The following is a 15,338-nucleotide window of genomic DNA, read 5'->3' as shown; positions in this document are numbered from 1 at the left end:
CCTTGAAAAAAAGCATCTTCTGCTGCCTGACAAATCCCATTTTCCAGGCTGGGATTTTTCCAGAGCAGCTGTGCTGGAGTTTCCCACAGGGCCCCACGTGGTAAGAGGTGGCTGGAAAAGGCCATTTATGCTTTTCAGAGCTGTCTAGGAAATTTGGGTACAAAGCCAGCGGAAGGTGCTCTGTGGGAGATGTAATTTTTATGGGAAGATGTAGGAAACAGGATGGAGTTTAGCACTGAGAATGGAGTATGGAAGTCTCATGAGAGAGGCATGGGCTGATCCACAGGGAAAAGTCAAGTGAATCAAAGCCATTTAAAATCACTTCCAATAGTTTAAATGAAACCAAAGGAGAGCAACTCCACTTTTTAGCCTGATTGCCGACAGGGATTCCATATGATATCAGTGATACAATCTGAACCCACACCTTTACTTCAGGATAGGTTTTCCCGAGTTTTCCCGGAGTCCTGGCTCGGAGGGCGGGAGGTGTGTGTGGATCACTTCCCAGCCGTTCCCACATGGTGTCAGCAGCTCTCAAGGAGAGGCTGTGCTCGCTCCTGGTCCCTCTGGGGAGTTCAGAGCCTCTCCCAGGAACAGGGAACTCCTGACCCAAGGCGAGAGGAGAGGAGAGTGGCTCTGAGGGAAGGACATGGAGGAGACCATGTCCCTGCTCTCCCCTGTCCCAGCTTTCTGTCTCTGCTGGTTCCCAGGATGGCTGCAGCCAAAAGGGGATGGATGGTGACCACAGGCTCATGCTGGATGTGCTGTGGGTCACTCAGAGCCTGTCTGGGCTGTCCTATCACTCCTGAGGTTGTCACTCAGGCCCTGGGGAGGTCAGCAGTGCTTTGGGAGTTTCTTTCTGTGCTGGGCTTTACCTATAATCTCTATTTTCTTTGTTTCGGATGTCAGGGAAAAGACAGAAGTATTTCCATCTTGGTCCCTGGAGCTCCATCTCATGGTGTGTTTCAGGCGTGTGCGTGACCTCCTCCACGGCTGCAGGAGGAAATGCCCTGTGAGGGAAGGCTCTTTCTGCACTGGTGTTATAAAGAGGGCTCATTTCCCTGCTGGAGCTCAGGAGCAGGTCCTCAGAGGGGGTGGAACATGTACCAGAAGTCCCCTGGGAGGAGCAGCTTTTGTGCAGAGCTGCTGTCTCACCAGGGCATCACCTCCATGCCCTGGCCTGGGACAGCTGGGACAGGCCCTGTGGCACAGCTCTGGGGCTGCTCCTGATGCCTTGGGTTTGAGCTTTTCTGGTTTTCAGGTTCTGTGCTGCTTTAGTGTGTGGGTCTGGGTTTCATATTATGGGATGGTGAGCTCTCTTCACAGAGCAGAGACAAAACAATTCCTTCTCCAGCTGGGGACCAAGGACAAATGATCCAGATCTCAGCCCCAAGAGCAGAAACAGCATGGGCTGGAGAGAGAAAAACAAGAAGGATGGGAACTTCATGGGTTGGAGCTGTAACTGGACAATTAATTCCAATATGCAAATAGACCAAAACTTATTAAAGTGAGAGACCTCATGGCCACTTGTCCATTTTTGTGACCATTTTGGGTTCCTCTTGGGTGTAGCCCTGGCTGGGCTCTTGTGCTGCCTAAGATGGATCTACTGAGGGCTCCTAATAAATCCTTACTTTATTCTTAAACTCCTCTAGTCTCTGTTCTAGGTCAGCCTTCACAAGGCATCACTCCCCCACCCTGAGGTCCCTCCAACCCGAACCATTCCGTGATTCCATGATGACCTTCTCTGGGCAGAGCCAGGAACAGGCTGCCCAGTGGAGGCAGGAGGCTCTGGCAGCTTTTTGGTGCTTCTTTGTGGTGTTGGGGAGACTTTTGCTGTCGGTTGTTCTCTGCAGCTCCAAAACAGCCTCACGCCTCCGGCTGTTGGGGCCGTGCAGGCAGCGCTGGCACGTGAGGGGAGGGTGTGGGGACCTGCCAGGAGCTGCTGGCAGCACAGCTGGATGAGTCTTGTACAGATCTGGTGCCTTTCCAGCTCTGCTGCAACCCTCCAGAGCCTGCTGGAAGCCACATCTGTGGGGGCCCAGCTCTGCCGTGCTCCCCCTCTGCACACAGTCAGGGGGTGACGTTTCATCAGGAGCTTTGTCCCTACCTGTGTCCCCCTGGCGAGGCAGAACCAGGACCTGCAAAAGCGTGAAACTCTTCAAAGGGACTCGTGCAACACAGCTGAGGAGCTGAGCCTGGGTTAGTCATCCATAAAGGGCTTTGTTTTCTTCCTCTCCCACTCCCCGCCCTGGCACAGGGGTTGAAGCTCTTTCTCGATGCTTGGTGTGGCCAAAACTTAGAAGAAACACATTATCTCCCAGGGAATCAGTCAACTCTGCCCTGAAAACAGGAGTTTGTGCAGCCCTAACAGCCAGATTTTGCCCCAGTGGGGTTGGATTCTGCTGTGATTGCCCTGGAGTGAAACCAGGGCTGCTGGGACACGAGTGTGTGCCCACGGAGCTTCACGTGGATGTGGGATGTTCCCTGATGAGAAGACAAAGCTGTGGGTAAAACCTGCAGGATGCAGGAACTGGAACTGCTGAGAGAAGTTCTGATTTTGGTACAGAGCAGCATGCACAGACTCCAAATCCTGGAAGGCCTTTTTGTTAATTTACTGGAAATTACTTGGCCTTTTCCTCTCCTGTAGGATGATTCTGGACATTAGTGCTCTCCCTCAGTCACAAAAATTTCCCAATAAAGCCCCTGATCACTTGACAATAAATTTTGTGCCCGCATTCAGCAGCACAAAAGGAAAGTAGCTTTCTGCTTGTTTGGTTGTTTTTTTTTTAAAGACAATTGAATTAAAAACAAAGCAGCAGGAAGGGAAGTTTCAGTTCCTGCACATGAGGAGTCTTCAGGGGCTCAGCAGTGACAAATGCCTGAGTTGGCTCTGCAGCTGCCCTGCACGTGGAGCCAGAAGGCTCCTTATCTGTTCAGACCTGAATAAGGTTTCTACAACAAGCTGGGGCAGTGACAGGTAGTGATTGAACATCAACACTTGACTTTCTGCTGGTTTAATATCAATACTCAGCTCTGCAGAACTGGGGTCTTAGTGAAAGTGAAAAAAATAACTTTCATTTTGGGCAGGTCGGTGGCTGCCACAGCTGGGCTTGAAAACTGGCGATTTCTGCTAAATCTGAACATGTGAAATTGTGCTAATTTCAGCCAGAGGCTGTGAGGGCCCCCATGTGTGGGATGAGCACAAAGCCAGGGATATTCTGCCTGGTTTTAGTGCTTGGAAAGGAGCAGGATGGGCTGGGCTCTGTGAGGGGGAGGACTGGGGACATGACCCCCACTAGCAGTGGATTGTGCTGCTGTTATTGACTGCAGCAGGATGCTGCTTATCTGCTTATTTTTCCTTATGTATGTATATATCTTTTTCCACATATGTTTTCCTTATATGTCCCCTGCTTGGTGCCAGCAGTTGGCTCTGAGCCCATCCTGCCACCCATGAAAAGTCCTGGTCAGAGTCTTTGATTCACTTACTTTGAGGTGATGAAGCTGCTTGTGATTACACCAGCAAAGGGCAGGTGAGGTCTCAGCTGTCTCAGTTTCTCCAGGTCCCTCTCACCGTGGCCCAGGGATGGATAAAACCCCACTGTGCCCCTGGGGAGGGGCCCAGGCAAGGCAGCTCTGCCAAGGACAGTTGGCTGTACAAGAAGTTCTCCCCTGAGATGTGACAGAACAGGAGTTTGGGGTTTTTTTTCCCTACAAAAGAAGCCATGGCCTGCTCTCAGCTATTCTGACTGGTGCAATGTTCCCCCACCCTTCCCCATCACCCACGGGCATTATTTTTAGGGTTTGTTTACCTCACTCGGTTCCAGCTCATTCTTTTTTAGGGTGACAAGGACTTCCCTCATGCAGCTGCCCAGGTGGCACACGAGAAACCACAGCCCTGCCTGGAGAACTTTCCCCTTCTCTAATGAGGGTCAGGTTTTTTATTGGCTTTTTAAAGAAGATTTGGAACCATGGAAGGAAATAGGCAGCTCTAGCTGGTGAAAATTACTAAAATAGGTTAAATCCATCTGAGCAGTACACTCTTTTTATGGTAACAAGTTCTGTGTGACTTGGCTGCAGTATTTGTAGCCCAAGTTGTGATTTTGTGTGGTTGCTTGGTGGGTTTTAAGTTTTACTGGTTTAAGTTAGGGCTTTAAAGTAGAGTCTGTTTTCTTGATCAAGAAAGTTCCTGAACATTAAGAGTGTGGCTCACAGTCAGCTCAGAGGAGCAGGGGGTATGGCTAAAAGTGCTGTGGCTCTCTGCAGATCCCCAGTTCTTGCTCCAAAACTGCTCAACCTTTGCACAAATGAGCTCTTGGGCCACTTGAGGACCTCGCTATGGTGAGACCCAGTTTTATTGAAGGATCCCTGGGTATGGGGTTTTGCACCTTGTGTTGTGCTCTAGTCTGGAGATGCTTCTTGAATCTCTGGGCCAGATGCTGAAACTCACCTTGTCCTTTCTCTTCTGGGAGAAAACGTGAGATTTATGTCACTCAGTGAAAGCAGAAACGAGTCTTAGCTCTGGCACTCGCTGTCAGGCTTCTGTCTCCTGTGTTCTTTGAGTTTCTTCCTCTTTGATTCCGTGGTTACAATTACAAGGCACTTTTTGTGGAGGATATGGGTGCCCCCTTGTCTGCCCTGTGTGCTTTGAGGCACGAATTAACTGGGGAGGTCAGGCAGAAGCGCTGTGTTCGTTGTTTTACTCGCAGTTCCTACTCTCACCCTGGATGTGGGTGGGGGTTATGGTGCCCAAAGCTGCTGCCTCTCCCTGTGAGCAATTCCCACAGCAACGTGGTGGTTTATTACTGGATTTTAATTAAACGTGAACAATAAAATGCTACAGCTCAAAGAATTTTCACTTAAAGGTTGGTGAGTGGCCATTAGGTACATCCAGCTGTGGAGCAGCATCAAGACAGGTGGGTTAATAGTTAAAACAAAAACTCCTTAACGTGGTCCTGGCTTGTTTCTTTTATAATCCATCAGCAGATGAATAAACCAACATTTTTCTATTTAGTTTATTTTCCACACTCTCTTTCCTGCCGGGCAGCACTGGTATGAAGCTGAGCTGATCAAACAGCTCCCGAGAGGACAAGAAGGATTGACAAGGACTGTACAAGGATGAAGAAAATGCAATGGAAAACCAGAAGTATTTTGTTTAAATCGTTATAATTTATTTTTCTCAAGTAGCAAAATACAGTCAGTTTTTACACATCAGTGGTGAACCTCGGGTTGAGATCTTAGGCCAACGTTAACATGACTCATCTAAATTAGATGCAAATTTGTTCTCTGTCCGTTAAATTTAACCAGGGAAAGCCAGGCACTCTGACACCACTGCCTCACTGAGGCACAGCTGCAGCGGTCCCACAGGGTGCCTCTGCATCTCGTTTCTGGCAGCAACTGTGTCTGATCTTATTTGGAATTCCTCTGGTCTGTAAGGACCTGAAGATTCCTTAATTTGCAGGAGGGGAATGGCTTTAGTCTACAGGACACAAGTACAGTTCCATGTGCTGGTGGAGAAGTTTCCTGGCTGGAATAAGGTGAATGGGTTCTGCATAAAAAGGTCCCATGGAAGCAGAGTATTATCAGGGCACATTCATGAACAGATTGAACTTTGTGTAAAGCAGCTTTACATATTGAATATACATTAAAAATGTATTGTTACTGATGAGGAAAACTGGAAATATCCTGTGCTGGGGGTGTCCCTGGCTCTGGCCAAGATCATGATAGCTGTGTCTTGCCCAAATAAGGATGAGAAAGAGCTGTTCAGTGTCAGTTGTCACCCCCTGTTTCATGTCACAGAGAAGCAACACTTCTGTGCAGTTACCTGGGCGCTGTAAAGGAAAATGAGTTCGACAGTTGAGCACAGATAGGTAACACAAAGCAGAATGTCCTCTCTTCCTGAATCCCAACCCTTGACAAAAATCCCATACACCAGAGGTAAATGGTTTATGGAGAATTTATTTAGATTTGATGGCAGCCAGGTAAATAACTGGCAGTGCTGTCTCAGACCCAGCCAGTGTCTTGGGAGGCTGATTTTAATCCTCAAATCTCTAAAGCAGTGCTCTGCAACCCATGAACCAGAGAGTTCTCTGTGTCACTCCTGATGGATCCATGTGTTGAAAAAAAGGACAAATGTCTGTTTAGTGAGTGTTTTGCTGCTCATGGCTCTGTGTACTCAGGGGAACATGGACATATCTCCCCTGTCAGCCCTGGGAGCAGCTCCAGGCTCTCTCTCCACTGGTGATGGCTCTGGAAGAGCTGGGTGCTGTGGGATCAGAGCACAGGACAAGGACAGGGACAGGAGCACAGGACAAGGACAGGGACAGCTGCACGGGCTGTGCAGCAGCTCCTCCCAGCTGACCTTCAGCTGTCCCATGACAGCGGTTCCCAGAGCGTTCATCTGTCACCAGGAATCTTGGCTCTTCCTGTAAAAGCACCCACTGGAATTACAGTCTGGGCTCCTCCAAGGTCTGACTTTCCATGACAATAATCTGCTGTTCAGCTGCCACGGCCCTGGCAGAGGTGGGACTGCTTTCAGATCTAACCTCAGCGAGCCATGTCTTTGTTGGTGCCGACAGCACTGATGCAAAACACGCCCCAGTAGCTTATGAGTGAAATACAGATCTGACTTCAAAGGCAGATGAAGTCCTGCTAGAAGGATTGGGAAGGGAGGAGAAAATCCACATTCATATTTATCTCAAGGTCAGTAGGTGATAGCCCAGAAACAGGATGCAGGCGGAAGTAAAGTAGAATTTGTACTTTTCCTGAGAGAGCTGTGAGTGGCTACAATACTACACAAAGTAATTGAAATGATGGCTAGAGTTTGTATGGATTTTGCATTAGCTGTGGTCATGTCTCACGTTTCATGGGGGAAGGCAGAGCAGTTGTGTGCTCGGTTACTCCACAGCTGGGGTTGTGTGTTGGATCGAGCCCAAGGCTGTGGGTGCAGGTTGCCTCGGACTGACTCAGTGCAAGGGCATTTCTGTGGGGTTGCAGAGCTGTTGTTTTGTTAAAAGCAACATCCAAAGCAAGGGTGATGCTCCCAGACAGTTCTGCTGCACCAATGTCCATTTTCTCTTGGTACTTGTCGCTTTTAGGGTAAATGTTCTTTTTTGAGCATTTCTCATTTTGACAGGGAAAGACTAAGCTGAAGGTGAAATGACAGGAGGAATTGTAGACTCACCACCTCTCCCTTGCTTTGCTGTTAGTGACAACTCTGTTGTAAAGTCTCTCCACCCGTGGGACATTGGCCAGCAGCCCTTGCTGCTTGAAATAGGAGGAGGCTTCTGGATTTTCCCCTCGACTTCTCTGCAGTGTAACAGGTCTTGCTCTGCCAGGAGTTCAGACTAGAGAAAATGTCCAAAACCGTTTCAGCTTGAGCAAAGTGTGCCTGGAGCTGGGCTTACGGGGAGAAGGTGGTGGTTGTCTCTGTCTCCATGGCGAAGGAGGTCCTCTTGCTGTCGCGGCAGGAGGTGAGCTGCCAGAGGCGCTCCTGGCTCAGGCAGCCCAGCTCCTTCAGCAGCTTGAAGAGGTCGGTGCGGAATTTGACGCCGATGAAGGCGTAGAGGAACGGGTTGAGGCAGCATCGGAAGCAGGCCAGGGTGTAGGTCACGTCATCCGCCACGTCCAGCTTCTTGCTCTCCTCACACGAGCTGGTCTGGTTGAAGGCTGAGATGGTCTTGGCCAGCATGACGCTGTTGTAGGGCAGCTGGAAGACGACGAAGACGATGACCACGGCGATGATGACCTTGATGGCTTTGTTCTTCTCAAAGTTGCGGGCCTGGAGTAACGTTTTGATGATGATGAGGTAGCAGAAAGACATGACCAGGAGGGGAATTAAGAAGCCAAACACCATTTGGGACACTTTGATGCCAGTGCTGAAGGTCTGCAAGTCATTAGCAATGATGGAACAACGGGGATAGCTGTCCATGTTGTTCACACCACTGTGAACCAGCTCAGGGGTGGAGAGGATGAAGGCCAGGAGCCAGATGAGGATGCAGGTCACCTTGCTGATGAATATCATCCGGGGACGCAGGCGATGGGCTGAGGCTGCCTGGACGATGGCGAAGTACCTGTCGATGCTGATGGACAGGAGGAGCAGCATCCCGCTGAAGAAACTCATCTTGCAGATGCAGTAGACAGCTTTGCAGGCAAAGCTCCCAAAAAGCCAGTGTGTGGTTGCACTTGTGGCCCAGAAGGGAAGGGTCAGCAGGAAGAGGATGTCTGCCAGAGCCAGGTTCAGCAAGTAGACGTCTGTCATGGTCTTCAGCCTCTTGTAGTAGATGTAGGTGAGCATGACCAGCCCGTTCCCCAGCAGCCCCAAGAAGCAGATGAGGCTGTACATGGCCGGGAGGAAGGCAGCACGGAAGTTACGGACCTCCTCCTTCTCACACAGGGACTCGAACATGCTGTAGTCAATGGTGCTGTTGGAGTCGTAGTAATCAGTGACATTGTCCCCGGCACAGAACTAGGACAGGAAAGAGAAGAAGAGTGTGTTGGGACAAGGACTGTGTTGACTGCGTGGCCATGCAAGGAAAGGAGCCTGGAGAGGAGTCCCAGGGAGTTCCCAAGTGCTGTCTCATGCCAACATCACCACCAGAGCTGACACAACCTTGTGGCTGGAAGTGTTTCCCATAAATATGTGGGTTTGGGGCTTTTTGGGGGGCTTTTTGGGGGGCTCCAAGTGGGAATTCCACCAGACATGTTTCGTGCTCAGCCAAAGTAACACCTGCAAACCCTCAGATGTGTGGCAGCTTTCCAGAGTGTTCCAGGACCTGCCTCCAGCTGTGTGTGTGCACAGCCGGCTGTCAGATAAAATGTGAGAAATAAAACATCCTTCAGCTAAATTAAAAATCAACGAAGGTGTCGGTGAGAGCATGAGGAAGCACAGTGAGAGCAGCAGGAAGCTGTTTCCGTGTCAGGCCGGCATCTCATTCAGGCCCCTGATTTCAGTTCTGATTATTGTTGTTTCATCTTCCTACACTGCCATAACCCACGGGCAGACAGAGCCTGCGGTATCTGTGCCCTGCTTTTTCTGACTTATTAGTCTCCAGAAGCTTCTCCCCGTAGCACAGACATAAAAGGTTTCCCCTGGATACCCCCACCCTTTATCAGAGAGCATCTCGGTGCTCTCCATCTCAGCAGGTTTGGCTTTCACCACATCCTGCCAGGCTGCCAGCAGTGAAAGGGAAAAGCACGGACTGCTCGGCTCTGCCCGCGGGCTGAGCCCTGGGAGCCCCACGGGCTGGGGGGTGGCCACTGGGGCAAGGGACCGCGGGCACCAGGACCAGGCCCTGGGTTTGGGAGCAGGTCGTGGCACAGCTCCGTGCTTGGGGCCCTCCTTGCTGGGCCAGGGCACTCTGACAACAGGCAGGGGAAGGTGCTGAACTCTTCCTCCTCGGGTGCATCCCTCTCCAGCTCTGGGCTTGGTCAGAGTCCAGCGTCTCTACCAGGAATTTGCAGGGAACAGGAACCAGCTGCTCCCTGCAATCAGCGTGGTGCACTCCTGTCTGTCCTGGAAATGCTCATTTTGGGGCTAAGAGGGGACTCACACAGCCCAGGCCATCTGAAAAATTACTGCATTTTCACCCTTTTTCTCTGCTTGGTTTTGTTTCTCTTGTTTGTTTTTCTGTAGCTGAGCTCTGCCCTCACCTCCCACCTCCCACAGCTGGATCCTGGGGTGAGCAGCTGTGTCCCCACACATTTCTGGGACTGTGGGTGGCTGTTCTGATTTTTTGAGATCTCCCTTTACCCTCAGCACAAAGCAGTTGGATTTCAAACATGTTGTTGAAAACATCTTACCTGAAAAACAAGCGGCAGGCTGAAAACAAGGGTGACCTTTAGCTGCTTGCCTAGGGAAGAAGGAGATGCTGTGTTAGTGGCTGAGTGGGGGTTTCCACATGGTTCTTACTTTGAAAAGGCAGTGGGTAATGTTGTCCATGGCATTGTGAACCCTGCAGAACCCTCACTTCTGAGGAAACCAGAATCTGGAGAAGATGCCAGCAAGATAACCCAGGGTCCTGAGCGTTACTGTAGGAGCACTGGTGGAGTCTCAGGAGTCTGGCCCCTATGGATTGATGGATTCATGGAATAGTTTGGGTTGGCCTCTAAAGGTCAGTCAGTCCAACCCCCTGCAGTGAGCAGGGATGTCTTCACCTAGACCAGGTTGCCCAGGACCCCGTGCAGTGAAGGCTGAGAGCTGAGGACTCTAAACTTGGGCACAGTGCACCCATTTTGATTTTATCCATTACTTTTCCCTGCAAGCAGCCAGCAGCCTGTTCCCTTGTGTCTGAGCAGTGAGGGTGCAGCTTAATCCATGTGAAAATACCCAGCTGTGAGGGTCATAAATCTGGCCCAGCTGTGCCCATGTGGTGCCTGGGCTGTGGAAAGGAGAGCTCAGCTCCCCATGGGACAGATAGAACTGGAACTGGCTGAAATTTATTGCTTGTCTCTAAATGTCAAGAGTTGGCTTCTGCTGCCTTGGGATGTGAAAATATAGGATGCTGACAGCTGGGAGGAAAAACTGTATTCAGAGCCAGGTGTGGTGGTGAGAGCAATCTCAGCCAAGCAGCTCTTCCTGCTGTGGTTAACAGGCAGGGGCCAGGGAAAGCTTTCTCCTCGCTGCTTTTACAGCTCTACCAGCATCTACCTCAGGCAGTTGCCACTGAAAGCTGCTCAGCTGGAAGGTGGCAGTGAGACAGCCCTGAGCTCCATTCTGGGGTGAGGAGATGTGTCTCTCCCTGAGGGGTGCCTTGGCCCAGGATGTGCCTCCAGGCACTGGCTGGTCCCTGCAGCCCCTCACTCCCTCTGGATTTTCTGCTCTGGGGGCGCTCAGCAAGGAAATACCTTTGGCTTTCAGCTCCTAGAACTCTGCCTTGCCCCTCATGGCCTGGTTGTTCATGAGTGTGACTGATTCCTGTGCTTAGTGTCTGCTGGACTCAGCTGTGCTTGGTTTCTGCTTGGTTTCAGTTTTGTGCCAGGCTCCTGCTCATGTTGCACTGCACCAGGATGATGAACTTCCACTACAGGTAACTGCACCCACTGTACCAAGTCCCAGGGTTAAGTCACATGCAACAGCTTCACTATTATCAGAGTTACCTGTGAGTGGGGATGTTTTTAATACTTGAGGGTGATGTGTGGGTGAGAGATCCTCAGCCACGTGTGAAAACTCATAGTGCTCCTCCCCAGGCCTGTGTGAGCGCCTCCCCTGAGGCCTCCTAGAAGCTCTGTCTGACCTTCCCCCCTTATTTTCATCTTTTTTGCTCATGCAGCTTGTGTTCATCCTGCTCTCACCTTCTCCAAACCCTGCAGGGGATATCTGAGGGCTTCCCATGGGCACCCTTAGTGCAGGTGACTCACGAGTGGAGGAGTGCAAGGCAGGGACTGAGGCTGAAGTGAAGCTTCTGGCTGTTCTGTCCAGCCAGTGGCTTTCACTCTGATCATTTCCAGACTGCAGGAAGAGGTTTGGTGTCTGCTGTGGTTGTCGCCCCTTCAAACTACTGCCCTGGCTTTTGCATATGATACAGGAAATACACTAAAAGCTCCAAGGACTGAGACCCACCAGGTGGGTTTAAGCAAGCTGTAACTGCCCCTCCTGCCTGGCACACAGGCACGGGTCCCTGGCTCTGCAAACACCACAGCAGCCTTTAGCCTTCTGTTGCACCTTCTAAGCAGCCTGGTTTCCCTGGGACTCCTGGACTGGCTGCCTGGGGATGGGTGATGAGTACCTGTGCTGGTAGCTCAGCCCCACCAGGAAATTCCCCTGTGGCTGCTGGATAAGAGGCAGAGAAGAACCACGCTCATTCCATGGAGGAAAAGCACCCACATAAACCAGACTTTCTGTGGCTTGGTTTGCAAACTCCAAGTCCAGCCCTGATTCACTTGGCCAGTCCCAGCCCCAGCCCTGGTGAGGGCTCCTTTGCTCTGTTCTGTTTTCTTATCACCCTGTGAAGGTCTAGAAAAACAGGACTGAGAACGTGACTCAACCAACTCCTGAAACAGTTCAGCTGATATCATTCCTTTGAAGATCATCACAGGTTTCTTTTTTCTCCCCCTTCTCAGTTGCTGTTTCAACTGTCTTAAATGTCAAATGACTTTTCAACATGAAGAAAGCCTGTGCTGTCTCTGCCCCTCTTCTGTGCCCCCACCTCAGATTACACATTTGTAAAAGCACGACCAGAGAGGCCCTGCTGCCTCCTGCTCCCTTTGTGCCAGTTTGAGCACATTTGTGTCACTGGTTTCAGTCAGACTGGACAGGACTTGCATCTCCCCAACTTGTCTTGTGGTCTGGGGCAGTGGGCAGAAGCAATTATCATGACATGAGTCTTGCTCTGCAGCTTATCAGGCAGTTTAGGTGCATTTCTTTACTTTTTCTTTCCTTTTTACACCTCCTGGCAGTTGGCTGCTGTGGGTATTTTCTTAAAGTTTTGAAAGTTTTGTTCCTCAAAATATTGAGGAAAAAAAAGCCCCTCTCAAAAGTCCCTGCAACCAGTTGCACTAGAAACCTCATTTATAAAAATACATCAAAACAGCAAATGAGTCAGCCTGGCCCTAAAGCCCCGTGGCAGCCCCTGTGTGTCTCAGCCTGGGAGGTGCTGGTTTGAGGCCATTGTTGCCCTGAAGGACCTGGAAACGAGTGGAAAGGGGAATTGCTCCATGGGAGTGAAGGAAGGAAGGGGTCTGTTCATGACAGGGGGTGGGAGCCCCTCAGTTTTACAACCTTCCTGCACAGACTAAGCCCAAGGGTCAGGATTCATCCCTTGACAGCTGTTGAGCTGTTCAGGCTCCCTCGATAGCAAAGGGAAAGGAACAGGTGTTTTTAAGGCCCAGTTCAGGTGCCTGGGGTGGGCACCTGGGACGGGCACCTGGGGCACAGCTCAGGCCGTGCTGTGGCAGAAGGGTGGGTGAATTTGGACAGGCAGATCCCTCCCAGCTTATCTGGATCTCCCTCAGCTACTAAATGTAAGCGAGGCAAGAGCAGCTGCAGGAGCAGTGAATCCCACCAGGTGCACCCAGAAAGGTCTCTGACAATGGAAGTATTTGGTGTCAGGACATCTGCCTGGAAGAGGAGAGAGGCACAGCCCTGAGGGTGGTTAATCAGATCACACAAATGACCAGGGGTCAGGAGTGTCTGGCTGCTGCCACAGCTGAGGGATGAGCAAAGCAGGAGCTGGGAATGGTTTAGGGAGCATTGGCAAAGTTGAGCAAACCTGCTCTGACCAAACCCTCGTGGTGAAAGGATGTTTTTTGACCACCTGGAATTGCAAAGCAAAAGTTCTGGCCTCAGCACACGTGTAGGCAGTGATTAACCTGCTCTCTGCATGTTATACGTGTGCCAGCTTCTGGTGCCCCTTCTCCAGCAGTACCGGAGGCTTTTGGGGGAAGAACCAGATATTTCTGAGAAAAGTTAATCATATTTTTGCTTTAATGACTATTGGCAGTTAACAGCCTGTTCTCCCCCCTTCCCCTCCTCACAACTGGCAGAGGAAAGACACTGTCATCTCAAGAGTGAGTGGACCCAGTGAAACCCAGTCATGCTCTTATTTCATGTGTTCACTGATCTATCACAGAAGAAAGTGAATAATTATCTACCTCCACTCCTTTCAGGAAACTGAATCAAAAGACAAGATAAGCAGAGAGAAGAAAAATTTCCTGCAGAAGTGAGCCAGGTGTGTTTTCAAGAAAGCACCACGGTGGTGCTTCTTCCAGGAAAATGAAATATTCCTCTGAAATACAATAGTAGAACAAAAAACCTAAACAGGAACATTATCATAATCTGGTCAGGTTCTCACTAACTCTTTCTTTTCCATGTCCTGATTAACCTTTCCCAGGAGCTAAGTTCAGCTGCCCCCAGACACTGAACCCCTTGGAACAAGCAGCCCACAAAGCACCCACAGGATGATGCAGAGGCCAAAAGTTTAAACAAGAGGAATGATGTGTGGTGGGCAGGTCCAGTTTTGTATTTGTTTGGATGCAGGGATTCCAAAATCCAGGAATTTCCTAAGCCATTGATTGCCAGAGGCTCTGAGGAGACAGCCAGGAGAAAGAAAACTCCCTCGACTCATTCTCTGCTCCTGCCTGGAGTGTCGTGTGGGACCTGCCCCCTCTTTTTCCTGCATCCCCCGGGGCTTCCTGCATCCCTGGAGCATCCCCAGAGCTTCCTTTATTCCCCAGAACTTCTTGCATCCATCCCCCTGACCATCCCACAATCTCCTGCATCTCCAATCCATCCTGCTTCCCCCAGTGTTCCTGCAGATATTTTAAAATAGAAATAACTTGCAAAAGACTGGATGGACTTAGTGAATGGACTCAGCTCTTCTTGCTCCGAGTTTCTCAATTGGTTCACTGAATTAAAATGTTGCCAGGGAGAGTGTTCTCTCTCTCTCTTTATTTTTTTAAATTAAGAACACAGAAGAAAAGATGCAAACTATGCAATTGCTTTGGAACAAAAGAGCCTCTTAAAATTGCCTCCCAACCTCTTTTTTGTGTTTGTTTCTGAAGTGATTTGAGGTTTTTGAGCTTCTAAAACAGAACCATGCTTTTCTTTCTTTTTTTTTTTTTTTATAGTAAAAATGAGGAAGATGAAAGTCTTTTATACTGTTTAAATACTCTAATAGAAGTGCTGCACTCCTGTATCACAGGGCAGGGACTGGGCATCATTAATAAAGCTGAAGACACAGCCCAAGGCTGCAGCCCAGGTACTCACCCCCATCCATGGTGTGGTTCCAGCAGGATCCAGTCACAGAGGTAATGAGAGCATCACCCACTCCAGCGCTGCCTCCCCAGCTCCTGCCAGGGACCCTCCTCGGGCAGCTCTGCTTTTATACTTCCTGCAGCCCTGTGAGGAGCTCACGGGCACCCTGATGTCACTGGCATTTAGTAGACCCTCCTCCTCCTTCTCATGTGTTCAGAGCTGTGCTGAGCTCTCGGGGTGCTCAGGTGCTGCCTGGGCATGCTCTGCACACCCGGAGCTGTCACTGACAGGGAAGTGAAGAGGGCTCTGATTTTGGACTGACACATGAGGAATGCTCTGTGCTGAAGGAAACAGGGAAAGGAGGCTCTTTCTTACCTCCCCACTCCAGCAAATCCTGCTTCATCTGTGTAGCCCCCAGTGCTGGAGGAAACATAGGATCCCATCCCATCCCATCCCATCCCATCCCATCCCATCCCATCCCATCCCATCCCATCCCATCCCATCCCATCCCATCCCATCCCATCCCATCCCACCCCACCCACCAGACCTGTTTTGGGAAGGGAGTTCAGGATGAAAATTCCCAGTGCACAGGACTGCCCATGACTAATAGTCCCTTTGTCCTTCTCCCTTGCTACACTGTCAGCAGCTCAGT

The 15,338-nt window shown here is 50.4% G+C and overlaps 1 protein-coding gene across 1 annotated transcript; it reads right to left on the bottom strand.

Annotated features, from left to right (window-relative positions):
• Positions 1 to 5,143: 5,143 nt before the first annotated feature.
• Positions 5,144 to 14,961, bottom strand: CCR7 (C-C motif chemokine receptor 7). The gene is made up of 3 exons (XM_002193969.7): positions 14,699 to 14,961; positions 9,796 to 9,845; positions 5,144 to 8,461 (listed from the first exon to the last, which is right to left on the bottom strand). The coding sequence occupies exons 1-3, from the start codon at positions 14,706 to 14,708 to the stop codon at positions 7,397 to 7,399; spliced, it is 1,125 nt and encodes a 374-aa protein (XP_002194005.6). The 5' UTR covers positions 14,709 to 14,961; the 3' UTR covers positions 5,144 to 7,396.
• Positions 14,962 to 15,338: the final 377 nt, after the last annotated feature.

The sequence above is a fragment of the Taeniopygia guttata genome, chromosome 27 (assembly GCF_048771995.1).
Source record: "Taeniopygia guttata chromosome 27, bTaeGut7.mat, whole genome shotgun sequence".
Taxonomy (NCBI): domain Eukaryota; kingdom Metazoa; phylum Chordata; class Aves; order Passeriformes; family Estrildidae; genus Taeniopygia; species Taeniopygia guttata.
The sequence above is the reverse complement of the archived record's forward strand: the minus strand, read 5'-3'. Positions and strand labels throughout refer to the sequence as shown.